The sequence below is a fragment of the Oryctolagus cuniculus genome, chromosome 16, assembly GCF_964237555.1.
Source record: "Oryctolagus cuniculus chromosome 16, mOryCun1.1, whole genome shotgun sequence".
NCBI classification, from domain to species: Eukaryota; Metazoa; Chordata; class Mammalia; order Lagomorpha; family Leporidae; genus Oryctolagus; species Oryctolagus cuniculus.
The window spans coordinates 7,731,308-7,750,933 of record NC_091447.1 but is presented as its reverse complement, the minus strand read 5'-3'; the positions used below and the strand labels follow the sequence as shown (position 1 = coordinate 7,750,933).

At 41.2% G+C, this 19,626-nt stretch overlaps 1 protein-coding gene across 9 annotated transcripts in view; it reads left to right on the top strand.

The window, feature by feature from the left end:
• Positions 1 to 19,626, top strand: part of CRPPA (CDP-L-ribitol pyrophosphorylase A) — a 348,342-nt gene that overhangs the window by 308,863 nt on the left and 19,853 nt on the right. For 6 of the 9 annotated variants that reach the window (XR_519724.4, XR_007914092.2, XR_007914091.2 and 3 more), the window contains one exon: positions 12,744 to 16,530. The exons of the other annotated variants lie outside the window; for them this stretch is intronic. Coding sequence is in view for 3 of the 6 variants with exons in the window: in XM_051832566.2 (XP_051688526.1) it covers positions 12,744 to 12,848 (105 nt within the window). In the remaining 3 variants the exon portion in view is untranslated. Of the gene's footprint in view, positions 1 to 12,743; positions 16,531 to 19,626 lie in introns of those variants that run through there. 9 annotated transcript variants of the gene reach the window in all.

Genomic DNA, 19,626 nt, shown 5'->3' with positions numbered 1-19,626 from the left:
GCTGAAAAGCCCATGAGAGTATTTCAGGCATGGAAAGCCAAGACACTCTGGCAAAAGATCTCTGTGAGTGAGATCTCAGTGGAAAGAACAGGTCTTCAAAGAAGGAGGTACCTTTCTCTGAAGGGAGGAGAGAACCTCCACTTTGACTATGACCTTGTCTAAACAAGATAAGAATCGGAGAACTCAGAGGGCTTCCATAGCCTTGGAAACTCATGACTGGAGCATAGGGAGATTACTGATGCCATAGACAGGAGTGTCAATTGGTAAAGTCAACAACAGGAGTCACTGTGCACTTACTCCTCATGTAGGATCTCTGTCCTTAATGTGCTGTGTATTGAGATTTAATGCTATAACGAGTACTCAAACAATATATTTCACTTTGTGTTTCTATGGGGGTGTAAACTGTTGAAATCTTTACTTAATGCATACTAAACTGATCCTCTGTAAAAAAAAAAAAAAAAAAGAAAAGAAAAGAAATTATCAACTCCCAACTTGACTCTCACTGGGATTAAACATGACAATAGGTCTGATCTGATTTCATCATCATTTAAAAAAAATCATCTATTATTTTTCACTTTATGTTTCTGTGTGGGAGCAAACTGTTGAAATCCTTACTTAATGTATACTAAGCTGATCTTCTGTATATTAAGATAATCGAAAATGAATCTTGATGTGAATGGAAGGGGAGAGGGAGTGGGAAAGGGGAGGGTTGTGGGTGGGAGGGACGGTATGGGGGGGAAGCCATTGTAATCCATAAATCGTACTTTGGAAATTTATATTCATTAAATAAAAGTTAAAAAAAAAAAGCATGGTACAATCATAAAAAAAAAATTCAACTTCTTGGGTCAATTTATCTTCATTTGGTTGTGCGTCCTCCCATTGCTTGGTCCACTTCTGTGCTTCATGGCCCTAACTTTTCCCCTTCTGCTCCTCTACAACATTCAACCAACAAATCTGCTTCTCCCTTCCTTTTTGTGGTTTTCTTCCCCAGGAGAAAGCTGCTGCCTCCAACCCAGCAGAATGTGGAGCTCCTTCCCTATAGCCATGCTGGTTACACTCCAGCACTTTTCAAGACCTCACACTTGCCTAAGGCTAATGTTTCCCGTGGTACTCTCAGGTCGACTTGATACCCTTCAGCCACTCCTTACACCCTTTCCGTGTGTCACCAGCCTATTCTGATTGCCACAAACATTTGTGATAGGACGGGAGCATAAGACATCCCTGTGCAAACTTGGGTGATTTTCCCTCTCTGCTTTGTTTTTCCCTTTAGCCTTAGGAACTGGCTGTCTTGAGATTGTGTTGACAGTGTGTGTGTGTGTGTGTGTGTGTGTGTGTGTGTGTTGTTTTTTGGACCTTCTTTTTATTCAGATACTGTTCCTGGAGGGCTGCCTGGCCCCCTTGCTTTCTGTTGCTAGGGACTTCCGCTTATGCCCTGTGTGTCTCCATCCCCGGTTGAGGGGTCTCTAGGGGCAATGATCAGAGAAAACACTCTGAGTCGCCATTGGCTTTAGACACCTGGAAGCCCCAGTTGTTTTCACTCCACTGTTTTCTCAGCAGATACAAAGTTTCATGTCCTGTTTTTAAACAGTTAGGAGGTCTTCTGAAATCTTATTTTACATATTTATGTGAAATTTTGATATTAACATTTTAATCATTGTCCCAAAACATTCATCAATCTCGGAATATTTTACGTTTGATCACTCTCTTACAACCTAAATGCCAATGTTCTCACCCAAGATTTTTGTTTTGTTCTTTTAAATGTCCCCTACATTCAGATATTACTTGTATTTTTCTGAAGACCGCTGCCTTTAGATTCATCAACTTGTCCTAAGGCCATTTCTTTATTGGCCATACCTTCCTGCCTGTTAGACCTTTATTCTGAGGTTATTTTCTCTCCATAGCAGGTGCATTCTTTACTGTCAGAAGGATTTTTAGGGGTAGGCACTTGGGTTTTGTTCATCAGAGGGAGCCTGTATTTTGTCTTCATCCTTTAAAAAAAGAGTTTGGGTGTGTGGGCAGCAGTACAGGCATTCAAGTTTGATAGATTTGGGGGCAGGCATTAGTTTCTGCTTTTTGTTTTTGTTTTCCCTAGAATTTGTCTATCGTTTACCCAGCCCGAGAATCCTCAGTTTCCTTCACAAATGAGTTCACTTGTTCCATAGCTTGTAGAAATTCTATACCATGCCCTCTTTATCATTTCCTCCACTGTCTTTATTCTCTTTCTGGGATCTTTATTCTCTTTCTGGGATTCTGCTTAAATAGACATTAGACGTTCTTTTCATTTCTGCCAAGTCTCTTAACCTCCTTTCCTTGATCTTCTCTGACATGTGTGCCAAGTCATTTCCTCAACTCTGTCTTCAGTTTCAATAATGCTATCTTCAACTGTATCTGACCCCTCATGTGATCTATCCTTTGAGATTATTATTGTTTGAATTCATCATTGGTTTTCATCTGTAAAAGTTGAATTTTCTGTTTGAGAAAATTGCATGTTTGAGAACATTGTCTCACTTGATCATTTTTATTCTATATTTATTTAAATATTTGACAGAGATTTTAAAATATTTTGCCCCGAGAATTCTTGTGCTGATTTTATTTTGCTGCTAAGTTGGTCTGTTGTTTTATTTATGGCTTGTAATTATGAATGCATTTTAGTGTTTATATATTTGTCTCATTTGCCTGAGTATATGTTCCATAAGGAGAAAAGCCACATCTATCCATTCACATCTCTACATACAAGGGAACTTCAAAAGTTTGTGGACAATGTGTGTGGATTTCAATTTTCCTTACATCAAAATAAGCTTATCTTTTAATTCCATTTCCACAAACCTTTTAAAGTACTCTCATATAACTTAGAGCCTGGTATGCCCAACATACAGTCATTGGATGAATAAAGAAATTCCTATTCTTTTTCCTCCTCACTTATTTCGTCATTGATTAAATTTTTAAACACTTATTATTTTAAAGAAGGGCTCCACTGATCGGTGTACCCCTGGAGTCCTTGCACATCCCCAAAGTTCTTCTTCCTTTTTCCTCTGACAGATAGCCAGGGTGTTATGTAACAATCTGGTCCTCAGATTCCACTGTATTCTGGCACTTAGAATTTTAGAGAAGTTCCATGTCAGTCATTCCTGTCCTTTGAAGTACATCTTGGTGAGTATGAGGGACACTGAAGAATCTACATGAATTCCTGGCATGAATGCCTTGTTTTGAACACATTTACCCATTTTCATGTACAAATTTTTTCTGTTATGATTTTTTAGGTGGTGATTTACATAATGATGTATTCTTTATCTAAATACTTCAGAATTTTTACAGGGTAGACATTTGTTACAGCAGTTGAGACACTGCTTGGAAAACCCACATTCCATATCTGAGTGCTTGAGTTTGAGTCCTGGGTGGGCTCTGCTCTCAGTTATAACTTCCTCCTGCTGTTATGCACCCTGGGAGACATCAGGTAATGACTCAAGTACTTGGATCTTGGGCCCCTGCCACTCAAGTGGGAGACCAAGATAGAGTTCTCAGCTCTTGGTTTCAGCTTGGCCCAGCTCCAGCTCTTCCAACCCTTTGGGGAGTGAACAAATAGATGGAAATGCTCTATCTCTCTCTGTCTCAAATTAATACAAATTTAAAAAAACAACATTATTTTTAAAAACAAAAATAAATACTTGAAGTTTCAAAGATGTCTTAATGGTCAGTTAAGCCAAATCTTTGTGGAATACTAGCCTACTAATAAAGTTCACACACCCCATCCCCACTCCCCAAATGCCTACAACAGCCAGGGCTGGGTCAGACTTCAGCCAGGAGCCTGGAACTCAGTATGGTCTCCCATGTGTACAGCAGGGAGGCAGCCCTCATTGCTGTCTCCCGGGATGTGCATTAGTAGGCAGTTAGAATTGGAAATGAAGCCAGGACTTGCATGAAGGCACTCTGACTTGAAATGTGGTCATACCAAGTTTAATCTTAAAGTACTGTGCCAGATGCTCACCTACTTAGTAAATCTTTATTCCTGCTATTGGCAGGAATAAAGGTTAGGATATAATTTGAGAGAAGACTTTTAGGACTTTATAATCTAGCTAAGAAAATAAGACTCATATATATGCAAACCTAATGAAAATACAGTTGTTCCTTAGTAGTCTAAGGGGACTGGTTTGTTCCAAGTCCATCGTATAGATACCAAAACCTACAGATGTTCAAGTCCTCTCTATAGTATGATGCGATATTTGAGCGTCAACCATATACATACTCCCATATAATTGGAATCACCCCTGGATTTCTTATAATGCTAAATACAGTGTAAATGCTGGGCAAATAGTGGTCATACTTAATTGTTTAGGGAATAATGACAAAAAGAAACTCTGTGTTCAGTGAAGAAGAAATTTTGTTTCAAATATTTTTGATCTGTGGTTGGTTAAATCCATATATATGAAACCTATGGATATGGAGACTTAACTATCTGTAAGGGATTCTGAGAAAAACTGCTATAAATTACTTCCTAAGGGAAGTCATCACAGCTGGACCCATGAAAAACTGATGTGAATTGGAAACACAATTATTGGGAAACCATTTTACTGGGGGGCAGGGATAACAAGGATCAGACCATTATGACCTGAAGAGTATGATTCTTAGAGTAAAGGCGAGAATTACAGTTAGCAGGATTGGTTGGGTGGATCATGGAGGGCCCAGGATGCTAAGAAGACGTGCTGAAGATAATGTGGGTTCAGTGTAGGGGAGTGATTTTTCTAGTGAGGGAAAGCAGTGGGCACAGGCAAAGAAAAGCAGCCAATTGGGACACCCTGGAGGGGCCCAGGTGTAGGATGGTGTGGACACAGCCTTACAGTGGCTGGAGCAAGGCTGTTGAGGGTTGTTACAGTGGAAAACTAGGTGAGTTTTATTAGGATCAGAGCCTTGTTGCTAGTTCAAAGGGGCATCATACATGAGTCCACATTTTCAACTTTATTAAGTAGTGGAACTTACGTTACGGATGATATTTCAAGAAAATGGGGTGTGACAGTGACAAATGTGACTGACAAGTTCCGGATCTAGAAATACTCGACACAGTGGTTGCTGGCTTGTGTCCTGGGCCAGAGGTCTGGTCCTTCTGGCCAACCACATTTCACCTTGTAGTCTGTTCTCACCATGCTGGCTGAGGACAGCTTGTTCCCATCTCTGTCCTCTGTTCCGATTCAGCAAATCTCACTGCTGCCTCCAGAGTTTTATTGTCAACTCTTTTTTTTTTTTTTCCTCCTTCATTATCTCCTTCCACAAGTACTTACTGAGCTGTTTTGCAGGGCCCTGTGATAGGCACAGAGCAGTCCTTGTTAAGGAGAATAAAACTGTTGGGTGATGATTGTGCTAATGAATAAACCCAACATTTTATTATTTAGGTTTTGGGAGACTTTCATTTGAAGAGAGCTATTGTGTTTCTCTCAAGCCCGATCAACAAGGGATTGGTTTTTCCCAGGGTTTTGGGGATTTACAAGCACTGAACATTTATTTTCATCTCCACTAGGGGACAGTGTGTCTCCATCAGATTTTTTTTTTCCATATCAGCAAAATGTGTACCAACCAAAAAGTTTAGTCTCAAATTATTTTGATTTGACTTTAATTATAGTATAAATGTAACAAACTAGTTAGAGGTTCATAAAGTATGTCTGTCCAATTGCTTGATATTGTACATGGTATGGCTGGATGGGTGGAGATAGGCAGGTAGATATGGATATAAAGAGTATATTCATGATTTTTTAGAGTATTGAAATTTTGGAGCATTTATAGAATAATCTTGACAAGAGTTTTCCAAAAACGAGGATGGCAGCAGGATATTAATGTGAAACTATGAGCAGTCTGAATCTTAGGACAGTTTTGTAGCTCATGGAAATTGAATTAGGCTTTGGGTATGGAATTCACTGAGACAATGCAGTACTTTTTCCTCAAGAATGACTGTTTAATCTCCTGAGACATCTAAAGCTTAAGTATGTATACGCATATTTTCACTTTATAGTTTTCCTTTTTAGTAGAGTACATTGTGTTCCTTCGGAGTGTTATATGGAGGGGGATGATTATCTCTAAAAGATTTCCTTTCAGCTTGTCCATAAAGATTTGGAGAACAATGATGTCATAGCTTTTCCTGCTATTCTTTGAGATAGTATTCTACAAAATCCACATAAATGCGATTCTAACAGCCTACCATAAACTTAATTCCACTTCTTTCATTCAAGTACTGACATCTGTGTTGCACAACTGATGGGGTTCACTATCTTAAAATGTTGGTCTTGAAACTCCTTCCAGTTTAAGCCCTCTGGGAATAATTTTTCCAGAAGTTGTCTTTTCAGAAAATTGAAAGAGACGGTTAGGAGTAATGGTGAGGGCATGGACAGCCTAGGAAATTGACCACTTGTGGACTTGCAAATTGCTACTTATTAGCAATCTACTTCTGGAACTGCAGGCTTCCCTTGCCCAAGTTTTGAGGTGGAAGGTGAGGGTGGGGTCAGGGAAGAGCTTCCATGAATTATGCAGGTGCTGCTGTCAGTCTCAATCCTGCGGGAAACTGAAGACATCTCCTACGCACCCTGGCTTCCCAAGGGCTTGCCAAAGCCTTAGCGGTCCCCTGAGAATTTCTGCAGGCAGCTGTCTGTCCTTGCTCAGCTGAAGATGCTGGATATAATCCCTACAAGAAACCAACCAACAATGACAACAACAACAGACACACATAGGAAAAGACTAGGGGCAGAGTCGTAGAGACAAACCTGAATTGGCTGGGGAGTAAATTTAGACTCACCTTCTATGTTTAAAATAGAATGGTATACATATTCCATCCACACATGGTATTGTTCATCCTAATGTTGAAATTACACGTGATAGAGAGAAATGGCTAAGTGTAAATTTCTAGATGAGAATGCTAAGTTCTGTTACTAAATTATTCAGTTTGAGGTGATAGAAATTGAAAAGCAGCATATGTAAACTCACACACACACACATATATAAATATAGCTTCTGCTGTTTTTAAAATTCAGCTGGTAAGCAACTCTAAGATCTCAGAGAACAATTGTTATGAGTTGGGTAAAATTAAGTACAGATTTGTTGTTGTTACTTTTAACGTCACTTGCCTGATATTTTTCTTAAAATCTAAATCACCAGAAAGTCAAGACATTGTGAATTATTTATATGGTTCCTTTTTGGCCTTTTATTGGAGATTAGAATTCTCAAACAAAAAAATATTTTCTTAGTACAGGTTTTGAAGATATTTATGGAGAGAAGCATCTTCCGGAAATGTGGACAGTGCTCTGTCTTATTGATTTTATATGGTCACAAATCAAATTCAGTTCCCTGAAGTTCAGCAGTCATGAAGCTAAATTTTAAAAATAGCTTGTTTTTCTTGTAAGAACGAAATTTGTTCATTATGGAAATTTTGACAATGTAGCAAAGGACAAAGAAGAAATAAAAATTGCCATAAATCCATCATCCAAAAATAACTCTTGGTAACATTTTAGAGAAAGCTGACTGCCGCAGTGTGTACTTCTCCCCTATCTAGCTGGCTTCTATTTTTGCTGTATTATAGTCGTGCACAAAGGAAAGAGTGAACACTGTATTTTCAACTGAAAGTTTCATTTGCATTATTTTTGAAGGGGGTAGTTTGAAATCTTAAAAAAGTTTTCTCCAAAACTTTGACATGATTATGAAGTGAACTGGATGACGAAGTGAGCGATGGCAGCCCTGTCAGAGATTTAGATATAGGAGAAAATGCAGGCATCAACACATCTCACAGCATCCAGTGCCCTTCTGACTGTCCTTAAACTCCCCAAGTGTATGCTCTGGGTTTTCAGGTTGGGGCTGTAAACACCCACTTCCCGTCTTAGAGATCCTGAGATTGAGTCCTGCTGCACTCCCACTTCCAGCCTTCCGCTGAGGTGCATCTTGGGAGGCAGCATGTGGTGGCTCAAGTACTTGGGCCCCTGCCCCCCATGTGGGGGACACGGCTTGGATTTCCCACTCGTGGCTTTGGTCCCATTCAGCCTTGGCTCTTACAGGCATCTGGGGAGTGAACCAGAAAATGGAAACTTTTCTCTGTTCCTTTTACTCTCTGCTTCTCCCCCCCCCCCATTATAAGTAAATAAATAAATAAATAAATAAGGTTGCTAGGTGAAAAAAACTTTCTCCAGTGGTATTTGGAACTCACAAGGGAACCTTCTCCCCCACCCCTGTGTGCATTCATACCCATGAGTGATAACAAGTGGTCACCTATTCTGCCTGTCTGCTCCCTGCTCTCCTCAAGGACTAAAAGATTGTTTGTTGTATATCCACTTGCAACAAGAAATGCTTTTTATTTTCTCAGAACTTTTTTTTTAAAAAAGATTTATTTATTAGAGAGGCAGAGAGAGAGAGAGAGAGAGGGGTCCTTCATCCGCTGGTTCACTCCCCAATTGGGCACAACAGCTGGAGCTGTGCTGATCTGAAGCCAGGAGCCAGGACCCAGGGGCTTCTTCCAGGTCTCCCACATAGGTTCAGGGGCCCAAGCACTTGGCTTACAGGCATCTACTGCTTTCTACTGTATTCCCAGGCCATGGCAGAGAGCTGGATCGTAAGTGGAGTTGCCAGGACTCAAACTGGCGCTCATGGGATGCTGGCACTGCAGGTGGCGGCTTTACCTGCTATGCCACAGCAGGGGCCCTTCAGAACTTTTATTGAGATGGAATTCAATCCACTTACCACAATCCACTTACCACCTGCCCATTTCCAGCGTATGGCTCAGAGGTTTCTCGTTGACTAATAGCATGGTGCAGCCATCACCACAGTGAATTTTATAACATTTTCATCACCCCGCCAAAGAACCCTTATGACCACTGTGGTCACCACCCCCATGACCACTGAGGTCACTACCAGTTTCTGTCCCCTCTACCTGCCTGTCCTCTCACACCTGTACCCCAGCCCCGAAGTCACTTCTCTACTTTCTCTCTGTGTGATTGCTTATTTTGGATATTTGGTTTGTTTGCTTTGTATTCTTTCTATCTAATTATAGTCATTTCTGCCTCTTCCCCTAACTCCCACACCCCAGCCCCTGGTAACCTGCTATCCTACTCTCTACCTGTACAAGGTCAGCCCTTTTATACTCTACATATGAGATGCCTGCATACACCTGGATGATTTTACTCAACAACTTCTCTAGGTTCACGTGTGTTTTTGAACATGACAGGATTTCATTCTCTCTCTCTTTTTTTTATGGCTGAATGGGACTTTGTTGTATTTTTCTTTATCCACTCAGCTGTTAATGCACCCTTAGGTTGATTCCATACCCCCAGCTGTTGTGAGTGGTGCTACTGTGAATGTGTGAGTGCAGACATGTCTTGGACAACCTGATTTCAATGGCTTGGCTTATCCGAGTACACCCAGAAGTGGGATTGCTGCGTCACATGGTAGTTCTATTTGTGGTATCTGGAGGAACATAGATTTCCATTGTGGCTATGCTAATTTACTTTCCCACCTACAGGTTTAAGGGTTCCCTTTCCTCTACATCCCTGCTAACGCTTATCTTTAGTTTTTTAACGCTTATCAAAGCCACTGTAACAGGTTCTTTCTCAATGTGTTTTTGATTTGCACTTAACAGGTATAGAACAAAAGGCCAGCATCACTACTCATAGAAGACATGCTTTTTCAAGATTTTTTTGGTATTTTTCTGTGTTATCAATATTGTTATATAGAGATAGGGAATTTTTTGATGAATTTGAAATCTAAATTGTGTATACTAGGATTTTCTGAGAGTATGGTGTCGACCATCTTATTTAATAGATTTCAAAATTCCATATTTTTGGAACTAAACTGATGCAGTGAGCTCTGTTCACTGGAGTGACATAGTTTGTTCTCACTGAATTCTGATCTTTCAAAAAATAAAGCCTGTAAAATAATACAGTGTAAACTAATCTTTAAAAGAACCTCTGAAATTTCTTATTAACTAGAAATATACACATTTTGGAGCTATCAGAGTGAGTGCAGAAGATTTATTGTAAGGCTAGAAATGTGATTTTTCTAGCCCTGGGATCTTAAACAACTTTCTCTTAATTTCTTAATATATTCCTGTGCCACCTTCTAATTATTATGACAAGTAAGGGCTGGCAAGGTAGACTTTTTCTGTTTGTTTTTCAAGGGAAGCCTTAATTATCGTCATCTGTGTTATGTCTTCATTTAGCAAACCAAACTTGGAAGTAGGTATGTATTACAGAGCCTGCACCACCATGATGAGTTTTATCATTATGAGAGACAGATGCTTGTCAATAGTTGGTTTATGTTTTTCCCGATGTCAGAACACTCTCTGTGTTTACGTATGATGTGGCATGGATGACTTCTGCTCCCGTAGAAGTGTATCATATTTTAACCCACACACATTTGTCTTTAAAATGATCTGTTCAAATGTCATCTCAGTCTCGTGATAATCTGGAAACCAGAACAGCCTTTGAAATCCAATATTGAAGTGCCGTCTTACGGTTCTTTATACTGTGTGTGTGTGTGTGCACATTGTTGAGATCTTTACTAAGTATAGAGTTGGTCTTCTGAATAAAGTTAATTAAAAATGAATCTTAATAAAGAATGGATAGGATGGGAGTGGGGGTGGGAGGGTGGGTATGGGGGAAGAACTACTGTATTCCTAAAGTTGTACTTATGGAATTTGTATTCATTAAACAAAAGGTTTCATAAAATAAAGAAATGTCATTTTATAAAAAAAAAAAGAAGCAGTCACCATTCTGCTCCTTGCTTCACCCTTTAGGACATGGTCAAGGGCGTTGGTGAAATAAACAGCAGGTCCATCAGGAACCCAGGGCCAGGGCTAGTGGAGGCAGAGGTGGTGGTGACCCTTGGATCATATGTTTCCTTGTACTATTGTCAGGCTCCCAGTTAAACCTCCAAATAAGAGTAAACAAAGTAACCAAACAAGCAGTTAACATCAACAAAGAGTGATGATCTCCTTATCATAGCCAGAGCCACCCTTGGTTTGCATTTGTCAGAATTTATGGCGTGCTACCCATGTGTTAGGCATCTAGCTAAGTGTTCCATATTCAAAGATAAATTGAAAAATTCTTTACATCAAGCAGCTCATCATCTGGTAGAATAGATGGTCGACTAAGGAGAGTAATAGCATGCAGTGTGTTCGAGGAATTCACAGCTACAGATTCAGACACCCCAACTGGGCTGCAGCACCCCAAAGAGTAATCAGGATCAGCTGAGCCAGGAAGGGTGTGGGAAGCTTTGCTGGCAAAGGCATCAACTAGTGCCCTAGCTCAGGAGCTTGGACAAATAGCAGTCTTTTTATTTATTTATTTGTTTTTTTAAGATTTATTTTATTTACTTGAAAGAGTTACAAAGTGAGGTAGAGACAAAGAGAGGTCTTCCATCTGTTGGTTCACTCCCCAGATGACTACAACAACGGCCAGAGCTGCGCCGATCTGAAGCCAGGAGCTTCTTCTGGGTCTCCCCTGCGAGTGCAGGGGTCCAAGGACTTGGGCCATCTTCTACTGCTTTCCCAGGCCATAGCAGAGAGCTGGATTGGAAGAGGAGCAGCTAGGACTCAAACTCAAGAAGAGGTGGGGGCCGGTGCTGTGGTGTAGCGGGTAAAGCCACCCCCTGCAGTGCTGGCATCCCATATGGGCACCAGTTCGAGACCCGTCTGTTCCACTTCCAGTCCAGCTCTCTGCTATAGTCTGGGAAAGCAGTAGAAGACGACCCAAGTCCTCGGGCTCCTGGCTTCGGATGGGTGCCACGCCAGCCATTGCGGCCAGCTGGGGAATGAAACAGCAGATGGAAGACCTCTCTCTTTCTCTCTCTGCCTCTCCTCTCTCTGTGTAACTCTCACTTTCAAATAAATAAATCTTAAAAAAAAATAAGAGAATAATAATAATAATAATTATAATAATAAGAATAATAATTTCTCGGAGACTGCCGAGAAATTGCTCCAGTAGTGGAGGACAGAGGGTTCTGCTGCAGGAGCAGGTGGAGAGGCATCATCCTAGACGTGCTACCCCAGAATATGTGGGTGCAGGAAACAGCAAGGAAGGGAGGCAATGGTTCCAAGTGAGGTCTTGCGCATTGGGCTACGTGCAGAGACCGCTTACCCTCTCCCTGTCACTGTTCATAACACAGAGACCTTAATGTGAAGACAACAGCTCTGTCTCCACGGCTCCTTTTCTATCCAGGTGATAACCTGCTCCTACCTTCAAGAGGCTTAGCCAGTTACAGGATAAGCAGATTTCCACAGGCAGTCAAATTTCAAAGGTGGAATCACTTTTTAGCGACCTATGAGATTACTCTTGTCAAGATTTTGCCGGAACCTTAATTCACAAGCAACGGTTTTTTTCCCCTCTCTACACCAGTACTCATAACAAACAGTCTATAACAGAGTCGGAGGACATGCAGAAAGAAGAGAAAAAGGCTTGCCTCATCCATGAAGCATCCGCACTTCAGTGAAGCGCCAAAATTGCTCAGAAATCGGATCAAGGGAAAATAATCCTTTATTTCTTTCTGTTAGCATTGGAAATTATGTCAGTGTTTTTCTTGGTATCTTGGACTGGTATTTTGTGTGTGTGTGTGTGTCTGTAATGACAAGTGCTGGTGAAAGCATCTCTCCTTTGGGGACTTAAGTCCATGCCAATGGCTGTGGTCTGAGTTTATAAAAATCCACAGTCAGGGGGCTCCTTGTTGGATGTGAGGGGTGACCCTTTTTTTTCTTGTGAAATAATGACTGCTTTACCCCTTCTTTTCAGGATGAGCAGACGCTACAGGAAAGTTTAAAGCAAGGCGCCGCCATTATCGCCGCGTTAATCAAAGACAGAAACCCCGGGCTCATTGGTCAGCTGCTGGTCGCGTGAAGAATGTGACGAGAAAATGACCTCTGAGGTTTTCAGAACCATCGAGCTACGCCTCTCCATTGCGCTTGCCCAGTTGTATGAGACACAGTGTGGGTCTTCTGTTCCTTATAACTTGTCAAATGTGGTGCACAGATTATAGAAGTTGGAGGAATGTCTATATCTGTGACATAAAAAGTACTTCAGTGTGTAGGGACTATAAATTGCCTGAACCAGAGGCAAGGCAGTAGCGGAAAATAAAACACTTAAAGGTCCTTTTCACAGAGGTGTGCAAGGTCAAAGGGTAATAGTGGTGGGCGAGCTAAGCCTGCAGAGAATGAGGATGTAGAAAACTGGGCCTGCTGTCTTCACTCGCTGTTCACTGATAACTCACACTACTGAAGCTAAAGGGCAAGCTTCCGAATTATTCTAAAAGTGTCCCTCCCCTCCCTCTATGTGGTATTTTGTCTTTTTGTTCTGTTCTGGAATTTCCCCCCACCTTGAAAACCCTGAAGAGAACAACAGGAAATGGAGCTCTTTGTTTCAAATGTCTTCACCATTGGCCGCGTGTTACTCTAGATCCCTAAAGCAAATACAGTCTTCTTTTCTTTCATTTCTAAGGTGTATGTTTTCCTTCATTTGCAAAATAGAATTCTGACTTTATTTTCCAGGGTCTCTGATTTTTCTAAGTGTTAAAGAAGTCTGGAAAGCTTTGTAAATGTGATTTTAGCCAGTGTGTATTTGGCCATCTTCTGTAAGACTAGAAATACCATTGTCCATCATAGAGTTAAATTATTCTTTAAATCCAGATGCCATTGCTTTTTAAAATCAGTTCTTTCACTTTACATTTCCACTGGCTTATACTTTTAAAATATTAATATTTTCCCCTATGTTGCATTTCACGATTACCGGTATCCGGTCATCAGAGATGCTTTTTACTCTCTACCCACATGTATTTTTATGAAAACAGATCAGATGAGGTTGGGCCAGGGCTGGAGTTGCGTGTGGGAACTATAAATCTTGGGTGAAATGTGTTCAGTGAGAGACTGTAAACTATCTACCTTGTGGAATGGCTTCTGTAACATTTTGTGTAATTCCCGGCCCCCCATATTTCTCATATGTATCCAGTAGGAGAGTTTATATTTTACGAGGAAGTAATACTGAGTGGGATAGAATGGGCTGGGGGTAATTGGGGCAATTTGTTCTCCTAAATGAACTGTGTCATTTGGACTTGGGCTTGGATCTCAGTTCTTGGGCTCCCCCCTCTTTCCCTCCGTCTCCAGGGATGCTAAGAAACATTGAACTAAGCAGTCAGGGCAGGCTGTCAAGGCTGACGGTGTGAGCCCTGTGTGGATTCTCGTTGGGAGGCCTGTGCCCTAGTTAGAGGCAGGCTGCGTGGGGGCAGGAGCTGCTGGGTCACTCAGGCCAGGCACCCCTGGAAGTCCTTAGGCAAAAATGTTGGGCAACTTTGGGACACTCCTCAAGGCAGAGGGAGCAAGTTCTCAGGGCTTTCAAGGCGGGAAACTGAGTGGATTTGCAGCAAAAAAAAAATGCAGCAGCTTTGGGCTGCTGGCTGAGCTAACATCATTTTTAACACCACAAAGAGATTTTATAGTGGATGAGAATTTATCCTGGAGCAATTAGAATGACTTTATCCTAGGCAGTCAGCACATTTGGTGTTAATTAGATTTAGTTAAGAAAACATGACATTATGCTTAGAGAAAAGAAAAATAGCATGCATTCCTTTATAGTTTGCAAAGTGATTGGCAGCACTGAACATTTAGATATATATTGAACATAATATCACATTTATAAATATATATTTATAGGTCGTATCCGTCTCTGTGCAGAGGAGTGAATTAAGGCTCAGAGATCTTAATTACTTTGTCCAGTGTCATGGGGCTGCATGGTGACAAGAGTCAGGGCTGCAAATGTAGACAACTTGCTAGTGTGAAGTACTCTTCAAGTGTGGAAAAGCAGAGCTAAAGATGTTCATTTTGGGCCAGGTGCTGTAACATAGTAGGCTAGGCCTCCTCCAGGTTCCTGTCCTGGCTGCTCCTCTTCCGATCCAGCTCTCTGCTATGGCCTGGGAAAGCGGTGGAAGGTGGCCCAAGTGCTTGGGCCTCTGCACCCACATGGGAGACCCAGATAAAGCTCCTGGCTCATGGCTTTGGATCGGCCCAGCTCCAGCTGTTGCAGCCATCTGCGGAGTGAATCAGCAGTTGGAAAACCTTTATCTCTCTCTTTATTTGCAACTCTGCCTCTCAAAAGAAATAAATATAATCTTAAAAAAAGAAAAGCAGCCACTTTTCCAGTACATAGAGCTTGTAGCCAGGAGTTGAGGGACTGGAGAGAATCTTCAACCAGCAGATGAAGATCAGCTACTATACTGCTTGTAATGAGATCCAGAGAAGACTTGATTGACTCTAAGTGTGCTTACTGTAGTTAAAATGGTCCATTCCCACATTATTTTCAAAGTCTTTTTGAAAGAAATGGAACTTATGCCTTAGAGTCATTGAAATTGCTGCTACCTCAGGGAAATATTATGGAAAGACTACTTGTTTTCTAAATTTATGCTCTTTAATTAAATGTAATTGAAAGTCAGTCTTTTTAGGAATGGAACACAATCTGAGCAATGGTTTAATTAATTATATTGATAAGAGATAGTTTATTTAATAAATGTGCTCCATTTGGGGGCGGCGCTATGGCGTAGCGTGTAAAGCCGCCACCTGCTGTGCCGGCATCCCATATGGGTGCTGGTTCGAGTCCCGGCTGCTCCACTTCTGATCTAGCTCTCTGCTATGGCCTGGGAAAGCAGTACAAGATGGCCCAAGTCCTTGGGCCTCTGAACCCATGTGGGAGACCCAGAAGAAGCTCCTGGCTCCTGGCTTCGGATCAGCTCAGCTCCGGCCATTGCAGCCAACTGAAGAGTGAACCAGCAAATGGATGACCTCTTTCTCTCTTCTTCTCTCTCTGTGTAACTCTTACTTTCAAATAAGTAAATAAATCTTTAAAAATAAATAAATAAATGTGCTCCATTTGAGATGACTGAATGCAATTGTGTTCATCTCTGAGAGTCAGATCCCTATCTAATGTCATAATTTTAAGCATTTTCAAAGGTTTACCACAATTTTCCATGACAGTGCATTATAATTGTAACTATTAAATTTTATTTTATATATAGAAATTCAGCAGTCATTTTATAAAGATCAAATTGCATACCATTTTAACATATGTAAATTTCACCTTGTTTTCATGTTCAAACTAATTATGTATTCATGAAAGGATAAATCACAACATTTTAGTGCTTATGAATAAGGAAACAATTTGGAAAGCACCAGATTGAAGTTATTTTTAGAAATTAATTTGAAAATAAGTGGAATAGATGAAAATTTTAAATTCATTTAGAGTTTGTGAGTATGGCTTAACATCAGTGAGCTGGAAGTGACTTGCAGGTGCTATCTGGCATTGTAACATTTATATATATAGTATGTTTTAGTATCAAAATTGTGGAAAAATGTAAGCATATTTCTAAGATGAAAAGTAAAACCACTAAATAGTCTAAAAATGTTCTCTACATACAACATATAAGTGATAAATAGCTAAACTATTAATATCCTTAATTGAGTCCATTTATATTTAAGGTATGTATATATTTTTTCAATATAAATTAGTCACAACTAAATAAATATTACATTCTCATAAAGTGTTGGTGCTTTATATAATAGAAAGATAGAAGTTTTTAAGTTCAAGTCTATTTTGTAAACAAAAAATTAGAGTTGGACACTGTGGCACAGCCGGTTAGGACCCCCACATCCCAAATCTCAATGCCTAGGTTTGAGTATCGCCTTGGCTTCCAATCAAGCTTCCTGCTACTGCACACCCTGGGAGGCAGCAGATGGTGCATCCCGTGCTTGGGTCCCTGCTACCCAGATGGAGTTCCTGGTACCTGACATCAGCCTGGCCCAGCCCTGGAAGTGAACTAGCAGATGGAAGATATTCTCTCCCCCCCCCCCCCCCGTCCAGATAAGTAAGCATTAAAAGGTAATTCTAAAACCAGAAGTCTCAAATGGATTCTTTTCCTTTTCCCCTAATTTTAGGGGGCTTTCTAGCAATTATAATTGTTGCTAAGAATATAAAAGTTACACTCAAACACAGAGAAACACAGTATCGTGATCATTCACAGTGTCTAGTGTCAGAAATATTCCTCCCTGCCCTTACCTTCCAATGGAGGCATGTATGTTCATCTTTTGACTTAGGGATGCTTCTTAAACCTGCTATGCTCTATAGGGCGAACCAGAAGTGGCAGTGAAACCCCTAAGACTCAGCCTCAGGAGTTCTGCTTGCTGTCTTCCATTTCTGACTCTATCATGAGAAGAACATGCCTGTTCCAGCCTTCCGCCCCCAGAAGGAAGAAGAGGGGCCTGGAACAGCCGGCCTCCAACTCACCCACAAACGCGTGAAAACCCCAGCTGGGACCCATGGAGCCACCAAGCCCAGGTCAGGTGACTGCTCCAGCAGGTGCAAGCTCACTAAATCTCATAGGTTTCTGCTCGTATTGAGTTTTGAGCATCTTTTACAACACTTATTGGTAGCCACGGGAAGACAGTCCGTGCCAGTGTGTGATGTATCTGCCCTGCAAAGTCTCAGCTATATCTAGAGATGTAGCTTGCTAAAGCAGGATACCTGTAGGAGAGTAGCTGGGGAGAGTGATCCCAAAATATCAGAAGGCTCTGAGGTTCCTGTCAGCAGTTTCTGGAGGAGAAAAATAAACCAGAATGTTGTAGAAAAGTTTCCAAGAGAGGTGAAACACACTTGAATAGGAAACGATTGTGGGTTTAAGATATGGGCCTATAAAATGACAATGAAAATAGCTAACACTCACTGACTACTGTTTTCCAAAAACCGTTTAGTGTTTTATGTACATAACTTCTTTATTCTTTATAAGCACTCTGTGTGCTAACAAGTCAACCTATCACTGTTTAAGAGATGAGCAGACCAAGTTGCACCTGCTCTGAGTAAGTTATTCAGCCAACAAAGGAGCTAGTGAGACAAGTGGGAATCTAATTTCAGATCATACATTGCTAAGCACTAAGCTATACTGTATTAAAAACATACTGTTTTAAGATCTCTTAAAGAACGTCTCTCAAAGAGCCAACTTTCAGTTTTCTTTAATAGCGAGCGAAAAAAAATGGGCAAAGCCCTTTAATTTTCAGAGTTTCTGTAGCCTTTCTTTTGCCCTTTGACACTCTGAACACAAAAACATACACATGGTTCCCGATTCATTATGGTGCAACTTGACAAGGGCGCAGAAGTTACACACTTTCAGTTTGAACAGCAGAGAAACAGAGAGAGGGTGAGACAGAAAGAGAGAGAGAGAGAGATCTTCCATCTGCTGGGTCCTCCCCAATGGCTGCAGCCTCTATGTCTGGCCCAGGCTGAAACCAGGAGCCAAGAACTCCATCCCGGTCTCCCACATGGGTGGCAGCAGCGCAAGCACTTGGGCCATCCTGCTCTGCCTTCCCAGGCACATTAGCAGGAAGATGAATCAGAAGCAGAGCAGCTGGGACTTGAACCAGCCTTCTGATATGTAGTTCAGGAGTCTCAAGTGACAGCCTAACCCACCGTACCACAGTGCTGGTGTTTTGGAACCTCCTTGGATCTGCATGTACTGGTAAAATCAAAGACTGATCCACACATCAGATTTTCATCAACACCATCTCTGAGCTCTAAAGTTGTGGGGATTTTCTCCAGCAATAAATGTCAGACACACTTGGATAAAAAAAAAAAAAGATGAAAAGGTTAGAAGCAAGGGTATACATTAGGAGTATAGGCAGATACGCTGCTTGGGATGCCTACATCCCATACTGCATTGTATGGGATTGAGTCCAGACTCTGCTCCTGACTCCAGCTTCCCACTGATGTGCACTTTAAGAGGTAGCAGGTGGCAGCCCAAGTACTTGGGTTCCTGCTACCCCTGTGGGAGATACAGATTGATTTTCTGACTTCAGGCGGACCCAGCCCTGGCTGTTGTAGTCATTTGGGGGGTGAACCAATGGATGGGAGATTCTTCATCTCTCTCTTTCATCCTCTCTCTATCTCTTGTCTATTTCATTCAAATAAAATTAATAAAATTTAAAAAGATGCAAAATACTATTTTAGAACAAAAAAGTAGAAGTAGAAGCAAGTTTTTCCATGATAAATAAGAGTTGCATGTAGTCATTTGTGCCTCGGCAGCACAGGAGACATGAAAAGACATTGAAATCCATTTGCCAGTTTCACAAGAGAAAGGCAAGCCCAGAGAAATGCCCAGGACTAAGAAAGCATGAAGACTTCGCTTGCCATGAGCTTCTCTTCATCCCATCTGTCCACCCCTGTGTGCTCCACTGGGAAATTCTAGGGTGAATGGTACTGGGGATGAGGATCAAGGCCAGAGTGGAGCCACATTGTTTTTGCCCTTCCACCTGAAACATTGGGAAGCTTGGCTTTTAGAAATGGCTTTGCTGCTGAAAGACCTTATGCAGATTCTCTACTTAAGATGCTACCAAAAAATCCAAAGAGTTGTTGAAACAGCTGGGTTTGTTTTGCAGCATAGAGAAGCCTGGCTAGTCAAATGCAGTTTTTGTTTATCCCAATGTATCCTTAGTTAATCCTATCAGGGTCCCTACATGTAGGTCTATGTCAGTCTTTTGATAAGACATTGCAAAAAGGCAGATGCAGAGATTTAAGAGTTTTGGATCACTGGGACACTGGAAGCCAAATAGAGTTGGGAAATCTAGAATTCCTGACTTCCACTGGCCAG